This window comes from Dipodomys spectabilis, unplaced genomic scaffold (genome assembly GCF_019054845.1).
Source record: "Dipodomys spectabilis isolate Male_0828 unplaced genomic scaffold, ASM1905484v1 ptg000073l, whole genome shotgun sequence".
NCBI classification, from domain to species: Eukaryota; Metazoa; Chordata; class Mammalia; order Rodentia; family Heteromyidae; genus Dipodomys; species Dipodomys spectabilis.
The window spans coordinates 7,401,487-7,417,414 of record NW_024870750.1 but is presented as its reverse complement, the minus strand read 5'-3'; the positions used below and the strand labels follow the sequence as shown (position 1 = coordinate 7,417,414).

The 15,928-nt window shown below is 44.5% G+C and overlaps 1 protein-coding gene across 1 annotated transcript in view; it reads right to left on the bottom strand.

Annotated features, from left to right (window-relative positions):
* Window positions 1-4,273: 4,273 nt before the first annotated feature.
* The window catches only part of Rhoj (ras homolog family member J), a 91,271-nt gene continuing 79,616 nt past the window's right edge, over window positions 4,274-15,928 (bottom strand). Inside the window, exons 4-5 of the mRNA XM_042682534.1 lie at window positions 14,524-14,619; window positions 4,274-5,125 (exon numbers count right to left, since the gene is read on the bottom strand). Of these exons, the coding sequence (XP_042538468.1) occupies window positions 4,979-5,125; window positions 14,524-14,619 (243 nt within the window). The 3' untranslated portion in view covers window positions 4,274-4,978. The remainder of the gene's footprint in view (window positions 5,126-14,523; window positions 14,620-15,928) is intronic.

Here is a 15,928-nt window from a genome sequence, read left to right as displayed (position 1 = left end):
AACCCTAGGTTTTGCAATGATTTTCCCCTGAGGAGGAGAATCACCCAGATGGAGACCAAGATGAATCAGCCAGCATTTACTCTCATTTCCTGTTGGGCCATTTCAAAGCCAACAACTGCTCTTGAACTTGTATCCTATCCCCTCACAGAGGAGCCAAACTGTCTGCGACCCATCCTTCCCCCTGACAAAGAGCTCCCCAAAGAGCCTGGCTCAGTCCTCATGGCAGGAGAGAGGCCTAGCCGAGAGAGCTTGGTGCCTCAGTTTCCTTTTTGGTCTTTGTTGACCATGAATGAGTGCATCATTGTGTTATTGCGTTTGTGTATAGTAAACATCCTCTTTCTATATGGAAGTATCTCACTGAAGTGATTCATATGGCTTTTTTTTCCCCTGGGTATCTCAAGGTTATTCCCCCCTCCCCCGTTTTGAAGTCCTGTTCATGAGCTCAAGGAAGCTTTCAAAGTCTAAATTAATTCACTCAGAGGTCTCCGTAAGTGTCCCTTGACTATGTGCCATACACAAGCAGAGAAGGTGAAAGGGTTAGGGTCCACCCTGTATTTAAATACCCCAAGGGTCCACTTGTGATTGGAGTTACCTAGCACTCATGCAGGGCTGCTGCAGGTGAGCAAGGGGGTGTCCACATCGGTATTCTTACCCTCCCTGAGCCTCTGGGGGCTGGGCCGTGTGTTTTGCCTTTAGCTTCCACTCTATTCTCCCAATGTTTTCTTTTTTTCTTTTAAGTGCCTGGCTTTCTTGGTAAGAAATCCAGTTACCCTGACCTTTGCCTTTTCTTTTCTGCTTCTATTAGTCCTGAGATGACATTTTGTGAGGATCCTCATTTGTACTTGGACAGCTATTCAAAGACTCCTGGGGAGCTAGCTGAAGATCACTGGTTCTCTCAGTGGGGAGAGCACACATCCACATCATTGCAGCTGGATGGATTTAAGAAGAAACATGTCTTGTGAGATATTATCTCTAGCACGATGTTAAGTATGCCTTTTAAAAACCACCACGGTTTGGACTCATCTAGCATGTTGGTCTCATGAATGAGCTTACTTTTGTGGATATGACAGAATATCATTTTTTTTAAAAAAAATGGAGACAGTCTTCCTACATAGTCAAACTGGCCTTGAATTTGAGACCCTGATTCCTTGGCCTCCCAGGTGCTGAGATTAAAGGCTGTTCCACTGTGACAGCCTGAGTCATATGGTATCCTAGGAGTCTTGCCTCAAATCAAATATTTCTCCTTGAAGACACTCACTAACTGAGAAGTGCTTACAGGTGCTTTGACTGTAACGCATCACATTTCTGTTGGATTCAAACTCCATATTTAGTTTTTAAGGTTTCCTAAAATCGAGAAGATAGCTGCAATTGCTCTTTTGCTATCATTTGAAACACTATTTCCTTTACCGACTGTCCGATGAAAATGGAATGTGTCGGCTTCATTTGGCACTTTTCTTTGCCATCAGCATCAGGCATTGCCAACTGAAGCTTTGGGATCAAAACCTTCTTCCTGCCCACCAGTGCACTTCCTAGTGTAGGGTTGCTATAGATACTGTTGTCTGTGGTTGCTCTTTGAGAAGTGTTTCTCAGCAGAAATCAGTCCAGATTTCTTACCATGGGCATAGTGTTGACTTATGCCTTCTTCCTTTTTTTTTTTTAACTTCCATACTAGCCTAAGGAGGAGAGGAGGCATGGGCCAAGTGGTAGAGCACCAGGTGTGAATAAATAAGCCCAATTAATTTGCCCAAGGAGTCCATTCATCTTATTAGTCAACTATCTGAGTGGAAAAATAAAATCTGTCCAACTAGCTGCTTGATTGAGCTGTTAGGTTGGGAATTACATTGCTGTTCCTGCTGGATTCCAGGCATTTGTACATAGATTAAATCTTAGTCTCTAGTTTACTAGTAATTGGATGGATTGACGTTGCTTAGATTAGCCTAGCTACCTAAAGTTATGTGTTCAAACTGTGGCTAGAGATCTGGGTGCCTATGGCTCACGCCTATCATCCTGGCTACTCAAGAGGTTGAGATGAAAGGATTAGAGGTTCAAAGCCAGCCCAGGCAGTAAAGTCCATGAGACTCATCTCCAATTAACCACCACAAAACAAACACACAACTGGGAATGGAGATGTGCCTCAAGGGTAGGTACCCTCCTTGAGAGAAAAAGCTATAAGATAGCACCCAAGTCTGAGTTCATGGCCCAGTATTGGCACACACACACACACACACACAATGTGGCAGAAAAGCTGATGTTTGCCTAGCTCAGCCAAAAGACCTCTCTTTTGATCCATGGAGTTAATTTCTCATTTGACTCTGAGGGATGGCCCTGTGAGATCATCCATCTGAGGCCCAGAAGATTGTTCTGGAGATCAGCTGCTGCTGGCTGACTTGTGAATACAGTACAGACCACGAGTGAATCTTCCTTCAGATGTCAGTCTCTTTCTATTTATAGTTTCTGAGCAATTTCATAGCACACACTCTCATGACCATGGTAATGATTAATTTGGTGGGATGACATCACCTCATGAAGTGGCTTTGCTCATCACGGCTTTCTTTTATTTAGTAATTGGCTCCTATGACCCCTTCCGAGTCTGTACAGCAGCCTGACACCCACAGGCTCTTGTTGGGGTTCAGGTTCTCGTTGAGAGAGTGAGCTTCCTGCCAGGAATGCGTTGATCCCTGGGGCCCAGGGAGAAGATGCTGACCTGTGGAGCCATTTGCCTGGTGAATGCACACGGCTAGAAAATTCTCCTTGACCAGAGCAAACACACTGCTTTCAGTTTTTCATCACATCAGTGAGGAGTGGCTCTTTAGCAAGCCATGACTCTGTCATAATGTGATAGAGCTGGCTCCCACGTGCTGCCTGTATTACAGGGCTAAAGGATCTTTATTGTGTACCAAGGATGAATAGTAACCTCAGCAGGGACAATTCCAACACCCAATTGATTTCCCCTTAGCCAAGGCAGAAATCCTCCTCCCCGAATGTCAAGCTCTGATTTATAAAACTTTCCTTTTAGGGGTGTATATTTGCCTCTGTGTATGTGTATGTATTTATACATATATATGTATGTGTATATGCACGTGTGTGTACACACGTATGTACATATGCACACGTGTATGTATTTGCTTATGAAAATATCAAACAGTTTAGGTGGATTGAAAAGTGAAATAATACTTGAAATGTAGAAGGGCCACCACATACCAGAAATGCCAAACAGAACTCAAGTGACAAAGATTTCAGGGACGGTCTTAAGAGAAATGATCTATATCACCAAATTATTTTCTGTGTCGTTCCTTCGGGAGGGGGAGAGACTACCAGTGACTGGCTTTTCTCAACAGAGGGAGCTTGAAACTGGAAAAGTTGGTGTAATTTCATACTGCCAAGCTATACTTTCTTTATGCAACAACATAAAAAAGTTAAGTATATGGGAGATTCCAAGAATCAAAGATTATTTAGAAGGCAAGATAGCCTCTAATTAAATGGTAGGAACTAACTCACATGATGGTACGGATGTCCTGGGTGTCTGGATTCATGTAGAGACAGCACATGGTTCCTCAGCCTTTCCTTCCTCAAGGATAAAGTCCTTGTTCTATGGAGAAGTGTTTCTGAGGAAGGGTGAGGCATTGGGAAGGAGAGAGGCAATCATTCATCTTGGTTGTAACTGGAAGGTGTCACTCAAACACAGTGGGACCTCATAAGGAACAAGCTGAGGAGCACTTGGAGTTACAGGTAGAACTATGGAGGTATTTCACCTGACCTTTAGGATTTTGAGATTCTTGCTTTTCCATGCCTACTGTGCAAATCCTTTGGTTAGGTCAGGTTAGGTTATGACTGGAGAGAACAGAAGACATTGGACTGGAGAGAGTGTAAAATTACAGGAGGAAGAGAGGGAGCAGGAGAGGCCACTGAGCTCAGAAAAGAATATTTGATCAGCCAGGTGCTGGTGGTTCATGTCTGTAATCCAAGCTACTCAGGAGGCTGGGATCTGAGGATTATAGTTCAAAACCAGCTCAGGAAGGTAATTTTCAGATTCTTATCTCCGATTAACCAGCAAAAAGCCAGAAGCGGAGGTATGGCTCAAGTGATAGAGCATCAGTCTTGAGCTTGTAAAAGCTAAAGGACAGTGCCCAGGCCCTGAGTTCAAGACCCAGTACTGGTGTGTACATGTCTACACACACACACACACACACACACACAGACTCAGACACACACAATATTTTCAAAGATCCAGCATATTCTTGCCCTTGTTGACTTGGATGAAAAGAAGAAGAACTACTTTCTTAAACACAGTTTATCTTTAGTTTTCATGATCATATGATATGGGAAAAAGCAGCCACCTATCAATGTAAGCAATTTATAGGTTAAAAATCTTTGGCAAAATTGTTGACTTGCAATATCGTAGTGTCTTGTTCCCACCAGGTTTAAAACTTATGGCTCTGTAAATTTATAAAAGTGTTTTTAAAGTTTCCTTACAATCAGGCATTCAGAAACACACATTGATTCTCATAAGTTGGTTGAAACCTGCTGAAAATAGCAATGAACATCCATCCACTCCCATGTCCTTAGGCTACTTTGGTATGGATTTGTTAAGGCCTGAGGAAGTTGGAAATTAGGCAATTGCTTGTAATATAAATGCATATAAGACACATGAGCAAAAGAGGAAAGGTTAGTGTTGTATCCTCAGGTTTTGTGGAGACAGGGAATAAGGCCACAGTTCAGGAACCAGCACTCCTTTGATTTTCCTGCGACAATTTCCTATCAGCTTGAGTTCATGAGCCGGAGATGGACCCTGTTGGATGACCTCTGACCTCACATCCACCTTGTGCAGCAGGGTCCTGAGGGAGTGTGGGAAAGGGCAGCTGGTCGGCAGGGCGCTGTGCTCAGGATGGCTAGCAGGTGGAGGACTCTCCTGGTGGGCAGGACTTCCTGTATGGTCATGCCCTGTACTGGGGCTGGAGGTCTTGTCAGTCAGGACACTTCAGACAACGGAACAGCCACTGCAACATGCCCGGCAGCCTTTCTTCTTCTTCTTGGGGTGGAAGATGGTGAGGAGTGCTTCATCAAAAACTGCTTTGAGACCTTTCTGCGTCAGGGCTGAGCACTCCAAGTAGCACTGGGCTCCGATCTTAAACACAGACAGAAAGCCATGAATGAGGGGAAAAGAGAGAGAGAGAGAGAATAAAAACCCCACACAATAAAAACAAGCACCTATGAGCTTGCCAACTCTACCTATCATGTTCTGTTTGTGAGTCTCTTTCACAAATAGCCAGGGTTTGGTCTGGATCCTGCCTTTTTGTTTTTTGACATTCTAATTTTCATTGGCTACTCTATATGTTTTTTTTTTTTTTAACACCCTTTCTTTTTGTGTATGTGTGCTGGTACTGGGGTTTGAACTTAGGGCCTTTCATTCATTTCAGCTTGCTTGTTTAGGCTGTCTCTAAGAGACGGAGCCTTAGAGACAGAGCCTTGTGGAAGCTTCTGCCTGAGCTGCCTTTGACCTGTGGTTCTTAGGATCTCAGCTTGCTGAGGAGGATTACGGGCACTGGCTTCCATTTTTCTACATTTGTATGGGAAAGCAGTAAGTTGTATGTCAGTTTTGGCAAGCAGATTCCTAAAGTGATCCACCACTATTTGTTCCTGATGGAAGAATATGAAACAATAAATCTATTTTAAAAAACTAAGAGGAGATTTAAAACAAGCAGTAGTCTTTGAATATGTTTTGTGAAGATTAGGGTTTCGTGATGCTGTTTGTAACAGCTTCTCATTTGTCTGAGGAATGTGAAAGTCAAGTTCAAGTGAAATGCATTTCCTGGGTGTGAAGGCAGAGAGGTAGCCTGGCAGAGAAAGCATGTAGAAAGGAGTGAGTGATAGGGCCTCAGGTCATTCTGGGCTCGCATGGACTTCTGCTAGGTCATCACTTAACAAGGTAATATCGGGTAGGTATTTTTATCTAGTATTAACATACTTATATACTTTAAGAAATTAGAAGATATAAACATTTAAAATAATTTATTGACAGAGACATCTTCCTTGTCGGGGTATAGGCTGTATTTATTTATTTTGGGGTGCTGGGGCTCCAACCCAGGGCCTTATGCTATATGCAGTTACTACTGAAGTATACCCTAAGCCCTTGCCTGCCTGCCTGCCTTCCTCCTCCTCCTCTTCCCTCTTCCTCCTCTCCCACCTCCTCCTCCTCCTCCCCTCCTCCTCTTCTTCCTCCTCCTCCTCCTCTTCCTCCTCCTCCTCCTCCTCTTCCTCCTCCTCCTTTTCTTCTTCTCTCCCTGTTCTTTCTTCCCTTCCTTTCCCTTCCCTTTCCTTCTTGCGCTGATCCTGGGACTTGAACTCAGGGCCTAGACTCTGTCTCTGAGTTTTTTCTTTCCACAAGGCTAGTGCTCCACTACTTGAGCCACAGCTCCACTTTTTCTTTGGCCATTCCTGGGGGCTTGAACTCAGGGCCTGGGTGCTGTCCCTGAACTTCTTTTGCTCGTGGCTAGTACTCTTATTACTTGAGCCACATGCCACTTCTGGCTTTTTCTGTTTATGTGGTACTGGGGAATTGAACCCAGGGCTTCATGCCTGCTAGGCAAGCACTCTTATCACTAAGCCACATTCCCAGCCCCACAGTTCCGCCTTTGTACCTAATTGGAGATTCAAGTCTCACTGACTTTCCTGCTTGGGCTGGCTCTGAACCATGATCTTTAGATCTCAGTCTCCCAAGTAGCTACAATTATAGGTGTGAGCCACTGACCGCCTGGCTTAGCTCTTGCATTTTTTATTTTTGTTTTTGTTTTTGGGAGGCCCGGTTGTGGGGCCTGAACTCTGGGCCTGGGTGCTGTCCCTCAGCTCTTCAGCTCAAGGCTAGCGCTCTACCACTTGAGCCACAGCACCACTTCCGGCTTTTTTCTTTTTGCTTATGTGGTGCTGAGGAATCGAACCCAGGGCCTCATGCATGCAAGGCAAGCGCTCTACCTCTGAGCCACCTTCCCAGCCCATGCTCTTGGATATTTTGAGTCAGAGTTTCACTATATAGCTCAGACTAGCCTGGAACTCACTATGTAGTTAAGGTTAACCTAGAACTTATGATCCTCTAACTTCTATCTCCCCAGTGGTGGGAGTATATACCCTATACCCAGTCTGTACATTAAGGGTAAAGTATTTTGTGCTTGTTTAGAGCTTCATTTCAAAGCTTTTGGTTAATTTTATGACGACAGTATATTCGATAATCATAGAATCCTCAAGAGAAGCAGCAAGCCAAGCCAGAACTGTAAGCTTTCTTGAAGAAAACCACAGCTTGTTTGGCAGACAGCTTCACCGAAGGAGATCAGGGGTGTGATTGCCCACAAGCTCAGGAGACGCCAGCAGGGTGGCTCTCCTCAGAGGAAAGCATCTGGAGAAAAACTTTTATTTTTCATTTCATATAGTAAGACTAACTTTGGCACGTTAAAGGTGATTCAGAGGAGTCTGGCTGGATGGTGATTGCTTGCCAAGTCTGGCGATGAGCAGTTACAACAGGGTAGCAGAATCCCATGCCCACCGAGGCCAGCTGCTACATCGACAAATAAAGCAGTGTGGAGTGGGATGATGGAGCAGTGAGGCCGTGGTGGGAGGGGAAGCCTGCGTCCTGGGGGGGGGGGGGGGTGCTCTTTCCCTGTCTCCCTAGGGGAAGGCTGGGTCATGGCTGCTCAAGTCTGTATTGTTCAAGAGGAGTTGGAAGTTGGATATTTAATATTTAGTTATTTATAAAAACCATCCTGTGGGCCAAACAGGACACTGCTGAGAACATGTTTGGCTGTGGCCAGTCCATTTGCAATGTGTGGACGAGGGAAAAACCTGTTTAGCTCAGACTAGAGTAGGCGCAGCTCCAAAACAGACTGTTCCAGGGCGTTAGGTAGGAAGTAAGAAGACCAGACTTCAATTCTGGGCCTTTGCAGGTGGTAACCGAGACCCTTATCACTCAGCCCTGGGATGATCTGGTCAGGAAGACAGATAAATAGGTTAAGTCACGCATTGGAAAGGCCACAGATACAAAGACTTATATGAAATAGAGTGGTTTTGGCTGGGCCTGGAAATTACTTTCTAACTTCTCCAATAGATACTATGCACTTCTGTGTGTGTGCGTGCGTGCGTGCGTGTGTGTGCGTGCGTGCGTGTGTGTGCGCGTGCGTGCGTGCGTGCGTGTGTGTGTGCGCGCGCGCGCGCGTGCCAGTCCTGAGGCTTGAACTGAGGCCCTGGGTGCTGTCCCTGAGCTTCTCTTGCTCAAGGCTAGCACTCTACCACTACTACAGCGCCACTTCCAGCTTTTTCTGAGTAGTTAGTTCATTGGAGATAAGAGTCTCAGGCTTTCCTGCCTTAGCTGGCTTCAAACTGTGATGCTTAGATCTCAGTCTCCTGAGCGTGAGCCACCAGCGCCCAGCTGCCTTTTTTTTTTTTTTTTTTTTTAATGACAAGAATAAGCCAAAAGAAAATATCAAAAGCATGGTACTGAAACCATCACTGGGTATTGTAAACTTGTCTCGTGGTTTTTATCTTGACCACAGTTTGACCTTTAGATGAGGAAATAGCTTCCTTTTAAAAAGTAATGGAAAACAGTAGGTTGTGAAAGAGGAGTAGAAGGCAGAGACTATTTTTCCTAATCCTGTCAGGAAATATAATCTGTTATATTTGGTGCAGTGTTGATGCTTGATATAAACATGAGGCGGGGTGGGGAGAGGGGCGTACAAACATTTAGTGAGGGAACCTATTGTTTATCAAGGCAGCTCCTGTCCATCATGCTAAATACCTAGAAGGGACCCTGGGGCCACCATGGCAGAAGAGGGGGGTATATGGACGGACTTCCTACCAAGCTGATCCTGAACTTTGAACTCTGAACTGAGCTGAACTCTGCTTTCACTGTGCAGCCTAGCAGGATGGTGGTGTGAGGGGTCCTGCAGGATGGGTGGACCCCTCTTTTCTCCTTTCCCAAAGCACCGCCAACTGCCAGCAGATGAGACTCTGCTATTGGATGGTGCCGGATGAGCCTGAACTTGTCTCTCCCCATTCTGACCTCACTGAAGTTAATGCGACAGTAGATAAAGGCATGGTTATGTAATGAGGTTAGCATAATATTCTGAGTTCCTGGGAAAGTAGCCAGCAGATGTTGATGTGTAAGAAAGAGAATCGATTCTGAGGTGCGTACTGGTCCCACATTTTACGTTCCCGAGGGCTGGAGAGAGGAATTCCTGTTGGTTCAGGGAAGAAGCAGAGCTATATTAACAGCCATGAAGGAAAAAAAATCCATTTGTGTCATCAAATGTGAAACAGAGAACTTTTTTGAGAACTTTTTTCTAGGGCAGCAATCTTTTTGGAGTGATGTATTCAGCAATATGTTTAGAATCCATCTGCAAGAGCTCAGGGTTTGGGGATCCTTGTTTGGACATGCATGCTAGCAATCTGCAACATGCTTTACCAAATGGACATGTTTTCTTTCTTTCTTTTAGCTGGAAGTGGGGCTTGAACTCCACCGGGGTGCTGTCCCTGAGCTCTTCAGCTCAAGGCTAGAACTCTACCACTTAAGCCACAGTGCCACTTCTTGTTTTTGAGCGGTTAATTGGAGATAAAAGTCTCACTTTTCTGCAAATGGACATATTTTCAAGAAAAAAAGAGACTGGAGCTATAAATAAGGAAGACACTTTTCTGATAATTTTACATAATAGCTGAAATGTAATTGTTTCCAAAGCTGGGAAACATGTCATCAGCGCACAGAAAATGCCAGAGTGTTAATGTGTGACCAACGAGTTCAATGTTGGCTACTAAAGCACATTAAAAATACCTGGGTAAGGCTGGGAGAATATGGCTTAGTGGTACAATGCTTGCCTAGCATGCATGAAGCCCTGGGTTCAATTCCTCAGTACCAACCACATAAACAGAAAAAACCAGAAGTGGCACTGTGGCTCAAGTGATAGAGTACTAGCCATGAGCAAAAGAAGCTCAGGGACAATGCCCAGGCCCTGAGTTCAAGCTCCAGGACTGGCAAACAAACAGTGTGAGCCAGGTGCTGGTGCCTGATGCTTGTAATCCTTGCTTCCAGGAGGCTGAGATCTAAAGACCAGAGTCCAAATCATCTCCAATTAGCCAGCGAAGAGCTGGAAGTGGACGTATGACTAGAAGTAGAGTGCTAGACTTAAGAGCAAAAGAGCAAGGGGCTGGGAAGTTGGCTCAGTGGTAGAGTGCTTGCCTCGCATGCATGAGGCTCTGGGTTCGATTTCTCAGCACCATATAAGCAGAAAAAAGCCGGAATTCATGCTGTGGTTCAAGTGATAAGGTGCTAGCCTTGAGCTGAAGAGCTGAGGGACAGTGTCCAGGCCCAGAGGTCAGCCTCCATGACTGACCAAAAAAAAAAAGCTGAGCAAGAGTACGAGGTCCTGAGTTCAAGCCCCAGTACTAGCATCCAAACTTGTGTGAATTGATCAGGCTCTCTGTGGGTAAAGTGACTGATCAGTTTCCAGGACACTGGAAGCTGTGCCTGAGAAGATGCCTCTGAACACTGGTGTCCCTGCCTGTTTTTGTCCACCTTAGGGTGGAGGATCCCCAGCTGACATGTCTGCTGTGTTGGGAAGCCTCTTCTGGGCCCTTCCTTCTTGGAGTGTGTCCATGTGCTTTGCCTGGGCCTGTCACTCTGCCCCATCATGCCATGTGCTTATTTGCCTGGCTCTCTCTGCTTCTGGCCTATGGGCCATGCTTGTGGTGAACTGACCTGCCTGCCATAACCAGGGAAGAAAAGGAGATGGTCGACAGGGCAGGCCCCTGCGTCCCTGCATACAAGGCAGGATGGAAGACTCTACTAGCTCCTCATCAACTAACACTGACACAGTGTTTTTGCTGCTTTTAATCCCATCTGGGCATTTAAAAACCCAAGGGAAACAGGTGTCAAGTTAGAGTGACAAAAACAGAAGGCATAAGGTGAAGAAGATGGTGGGAGAGGATGAAGAGAAGCCAGAGATGAGCCAGAAGAAAAACAGGAAAGAGTCGTATGAAGAAATAATATAGGAAGTTTAAGCTGGGTGTGGTGGTGCACACCTAGTTCCAGAACAGGAAGAAAATTGTGAGTTCAAGGTCAGCCTGGACCCTGTCTCAAAACAAAAACAAAAAAAGTAATAAATCTGAACTTAAGAAGTCATATTTGGGCTTCATCAGATGGAAATGAGAAAGAATGCCCAATGTTAATCCTTGAGCTCATCTGTAGTATCCAGAATGGTACCTGGGACATAAGTAGGTGCTTATTTTGAATAGTTCTAGTAGCAGTCTATGGACATTTATATAAGTGTAGGCTGAGGATTAAAAACAATAATTGAACGGGGGCACTGGTGGCTCACACCTGTAATCCAAGCTGCTCAGGAAGTTGAGATCTGAGGATTGTGCTTTGAAGCCTGCCTAGATAGGAAAGTCTGTGAGACTTATCTTCAGTTAAACACCAACAAAACCAGAAGTGTAGTTATGGCTCAAATGGTAGAGCACGGCCTTGAGTGAAGGAGCTAAGGGACAGTTTCCAAACCTTAGGTCCAACCCCAGTACCAGAACAAACCAAACAAAACCCCAAACAAGCAACAACCAAGAGACATTCCAAACCTAAGGGTTTCTTAGAGGAAGGAGGCAAACAAAACTCTGTGGTTCAAGCATTGTTTCCTACTCCCGCTCTGCTGCTTTCTAGCTATGTGTCCATCCATCAGCCTCAGTTTCCTCTCGGAAAGCAGTGGTACTCCTATATACCCCTCTGGGGGTGGCTGTGAGGAGTAATTATGATGAATCATGTAAAGCAATGGCCCTGCAGCCTTGCACATTATGAACACTCTGTCCATGCTAGCTCTTATAATCAACTACTGGCCGGAGAAGCAAAGACTAGAGACACTTAAAGCATCTCTATAATTACAGGAATTGGGATGAAACAAGTTAAAAACCTTGTTTGGCTTTTCCTCTAAATTGGATTTTGTAAGCTGAACCTGATTGTCTAGCAGAGTGCAGTTGCTAGGAGAGACTGGAAAAAGGCAGGAAATTGGAGAGCTCAGCCATTCTTCTTAAAATAAGTCTGAAATGAGATGGGAGGCTTTAGAGTAACTTCTTTGGAGTGGGGGAGGAACCCCCCCAACCCCCAAAACCTCCCAAGTGAGAAATGAGGAAAGGAAGCTGATGGGATAAAGGTGGGAGAGAGGTCCGGGGACCTCGTGCTAGGATGCTGTGTAATTATTTCTAGAGCTCTGTGTTAAGTGTGGTAATGGGAGTGGCTGAGGTTGAAGGAATGCTTGGGGAGGAGGAAGCATTCATGCTCCCAGCAGAAATGCATATGGCATTTCTGGTCTGAGGCCCATGCAGCAGTGTCACAGAGCTGGATGGGGACTTCTTTGTTATTGTTAGGGGTGTGAGTCAAATGTGTGTCTCCTTCCAGACCCCTGATTGATGAAGTGAGACTTTCTCTGGATGTATGGGGATTATTGTGAGCCTGAATTATGGGAAAATTTGTTAAAATGCTTAGTGTCCTAAGAACTCGGGGTTAAGCTGGGCTCTGGTGGCTCAGGTCTGTAATCCCAGCTACTCAGGAGGCTGAGATTTAAGGATTGCAGTTTGAAGCCAGCCCAGGCAGGAAAGACCCTTATCTCCAATTAGCCACCAGAAAACTGATGTGGAGCTATGGCTCAAAGTGGTAGAGCTCTAGCCTTGAGCACAAAAGCTCCAGGACAGCTCCCAGGCCCTGAGTTCAAGGTCCCTGACCGACAAAACAAAACAACAACTAAAACCAAGCAAAAATCCTCTTACAATGGCTGGAATTGGACTGTTCACATGACTGTTCACAAAAGTAGGAAGAGTCTGGCATTCCTGAAATGTGCTTGTGAGTGCAGTGCCTAAGGACATCTTATTTGATTTCTTTTTATTCACTTTTTGTCATCTATAAATGACCTTGAAAAGAAGATGCATACTACATTGTTTTTGGTGGTATTGGGGTTTGAACTCAGAGTGTTATGCTTGTTCAGTAGATGTTCTACTACACTTAAGCCATATTCCCAGCCCCTTTGTTCATTGCTTATTTTTGTGAGGCTTATTTTCTTTAGACCTAGATTGGCTTGAACTGTAATCCTCCTATTTGTGCTTCTTTGCCACTGGATGACAAACATGTGCTTCTGCACCCAGACATGGTGCTTCTTCTGGAACAACAGGCACACTACCATCTCCAGTTGAGATGGAATAGCTCAACCAATGGAGAATTTTTCACACTCAGGCTGCCTTCCAACCGTGATCCCCTGACTTCCACCAAGTGAGTATCTAGGATTACAGGTTTGATCTACTGTACTCAGCTTGTAGTTAATATTGTTATGAACTGGTGTGTGTGTGTGTGGAGAGAGAGAGAGAGAGAGAGAGAAAAAGAGAGAGAGAGAGAGAGAGAGAGAGAGAGAGAGAGAGAGAGAGAGAGAGAGACTTCTAACTCCCCAGGGAATGCATTTTTCAGGGTTACTTTCTTACAAAGTAAAACAAAGCCAAGCCTAATAGCACATATCTGAATCCAGCGTGGGCACAAGTGTGAGACTCTTACAAAATGGACCAAAGCAAAAGGGCCTCCGGATGTGTTCCAAGTGCTAGATAGAATCCTTGCCTAGCAACTGTGAAATCCTGAATTCAATACCTAATGTGTGGCTGGGTGGTGGAGGGAGGGAGGAAGAAGAAAAGAAAGTAAAATAGAAAAATGTAAAGCCTACTTGGATCAGTGGATTTATGATTAATTCAGTAGGGGAATGAATTGAAATGATGGGAGTGTGATTTTTATACGCCTCCTTGTTCATGGATTACTTGTGTCCATTTTAGTGGCTGCTTTGCAGATGTCTTGTGGTTAACAGAGAGGCCAAGATTTGTGGGCTGGCAAATTCTTTGTGAAGTATTTCCTCCACGCAGTTGTTATCTTGGTAAACTCTCAAGAATGAAGAAAGGTCTGGGAAAACAGATCCAGCTCTGAGCAAATTGCCTTAATCTGTGAGCAGCTGCTTAGATTCCCCAACAAGTTGATCTTCGGTGTATGTTATTTTTCCGTATGTTGTTTGCAACAGCCGAAGTGGCTTTTCATTATACGTGGAGGAAATATGGGATAAATATAACCCTGTCAGATTCTCACCTCAGTCTCTCCCAAGAAAATCACAAAATGCCTTGCTTGGGCCATTTAAATGAGTTACACTGATAATAAGCAATGAGAGTTGCAAATGTTCATCTTGAATGCCCACTAAACATGGCAATAGATGTTCTTGAGGCTGCTAAATCAAAATAATAAGTGTTATAGCTGTTTTGACTCACAAGATTTCTTTCTTAATGAGAAACAGGCAATGCTGGCTGACAAGAACACCAACCAAATGGCCTCCTCCCGCCCCCTTCAAACACAAGGAGGGGATACAGAACAAAATGATTCTGAACACATCATGGTGGAAAGCAAATCCTATATTGCTCACACATTCCCAAGAACACACCCATCCTTCGGCATGCATGAAGAACTGAGTTCAAATCTGACTGTACCGCTTTGGCAAGTTTCACACCATGCTCATAGGTGAGGGGTTTCTCCTTCATGTACAGCAGACGGGCCAAGGTTTTGGGGTCATCCCGGAGATCAATCTGGCAAAAAACATACCCATGATGAACTTGTGTCTGTGTGTCTGTTTGTGCATGTGTGTGTATGTGTACCATACTGAGGCTTGAACTTAGGGCCTTGGGCTCTTGCATGGACTCAAGACTGGCAGTCTGTCACTTGAGTCACAGCTCCATTTCCAGCTTTTTGCTTGTTAATTAGAGATCATCGCTTGGATTTGTCTGCTTGGGCTGGCCTTGACCTGTGATCCTCAGATTTCAGCCTCCTAAGAAGCTAGGATTACAGGAATGAGTTACGGGGCTTGAACTTACTTGTTTTACCCACTTACTAACTGTGACCTACTAGAGTTATTTTAGCCTCCCAAATATCTGCGTTTGCAGAATTTTCTTTAAGAAAGTACATCACCCAGGCCCTTGTTCTGTTTGAAAAGGTAAGATGTTTTCTTTGTAAATAGATACTGGCATGTCTTTATACTGTCTGCTTCAAAGTGGTCACCCGGGGGCTGAGGGCTTACTGCTGTAATTCTGGTGCTGTTGTGATTTTTATTTGTTGATTGATTTCTCGATTTCATTGGTAAGGGCAGAAAAGACAACCAGGCAAAAAACAACACAGCAGCGGTGATTTATTTAACCCTAAGTGATATGACTCATTATTTAGTACTTATTTCCTAGCTCTGGCCACTTTCTTTTCCAAATCAAATCTTCATCTGTTTTTTTTTTTTGGGTGGGGGTGGGGGGAGATTTGCTCCCTATGAGACTATTCATCAAATAACAAAGATCTGGAGAGCTCTGGAAAGCAAGTTCCAAAGAAGGTTTCTTCAATGAATAAACATGAATCTTGGCAAAGACAGAATTTCATGGAAGGGAGCACATATTAGATTTGATAATTCAATTAAATATCCTGAGTACATTTCAACTTTACTGTGTATATGAACTTGAGAGTGAGCACACAGACCTGGTGTCTTAAAGAAAAACCAATCTGCTCATTGATGAGCCTGGCGCTCAACACTACTAAGCCACGTTTTGTTTTCTCCTCCTTTTGTTTTTCTTAATTATTCCACTTAGTGTATGTGATCAAATAGGCTCAAAAATGACCCTAATGTGTTTGAATGTCCCTTCTAGGCTCCATCAGTATGGAAAAATGCTAATATTTGTAATTTAAAGCAAAAGACTTCATTTAAATAAAGGATTATCGGCTGGGTGCTCGTGGCTCAGGCCTGTAATCCTAGCTACTCAGGAGGCTGATATCTGAGGATTCTGGTTTGAAGCCAGTCTGGGCAGGAAAGTCCATGAAACAGTTATCGCTAATAAATAACCAAAAAGCTGGAAGAGGAGA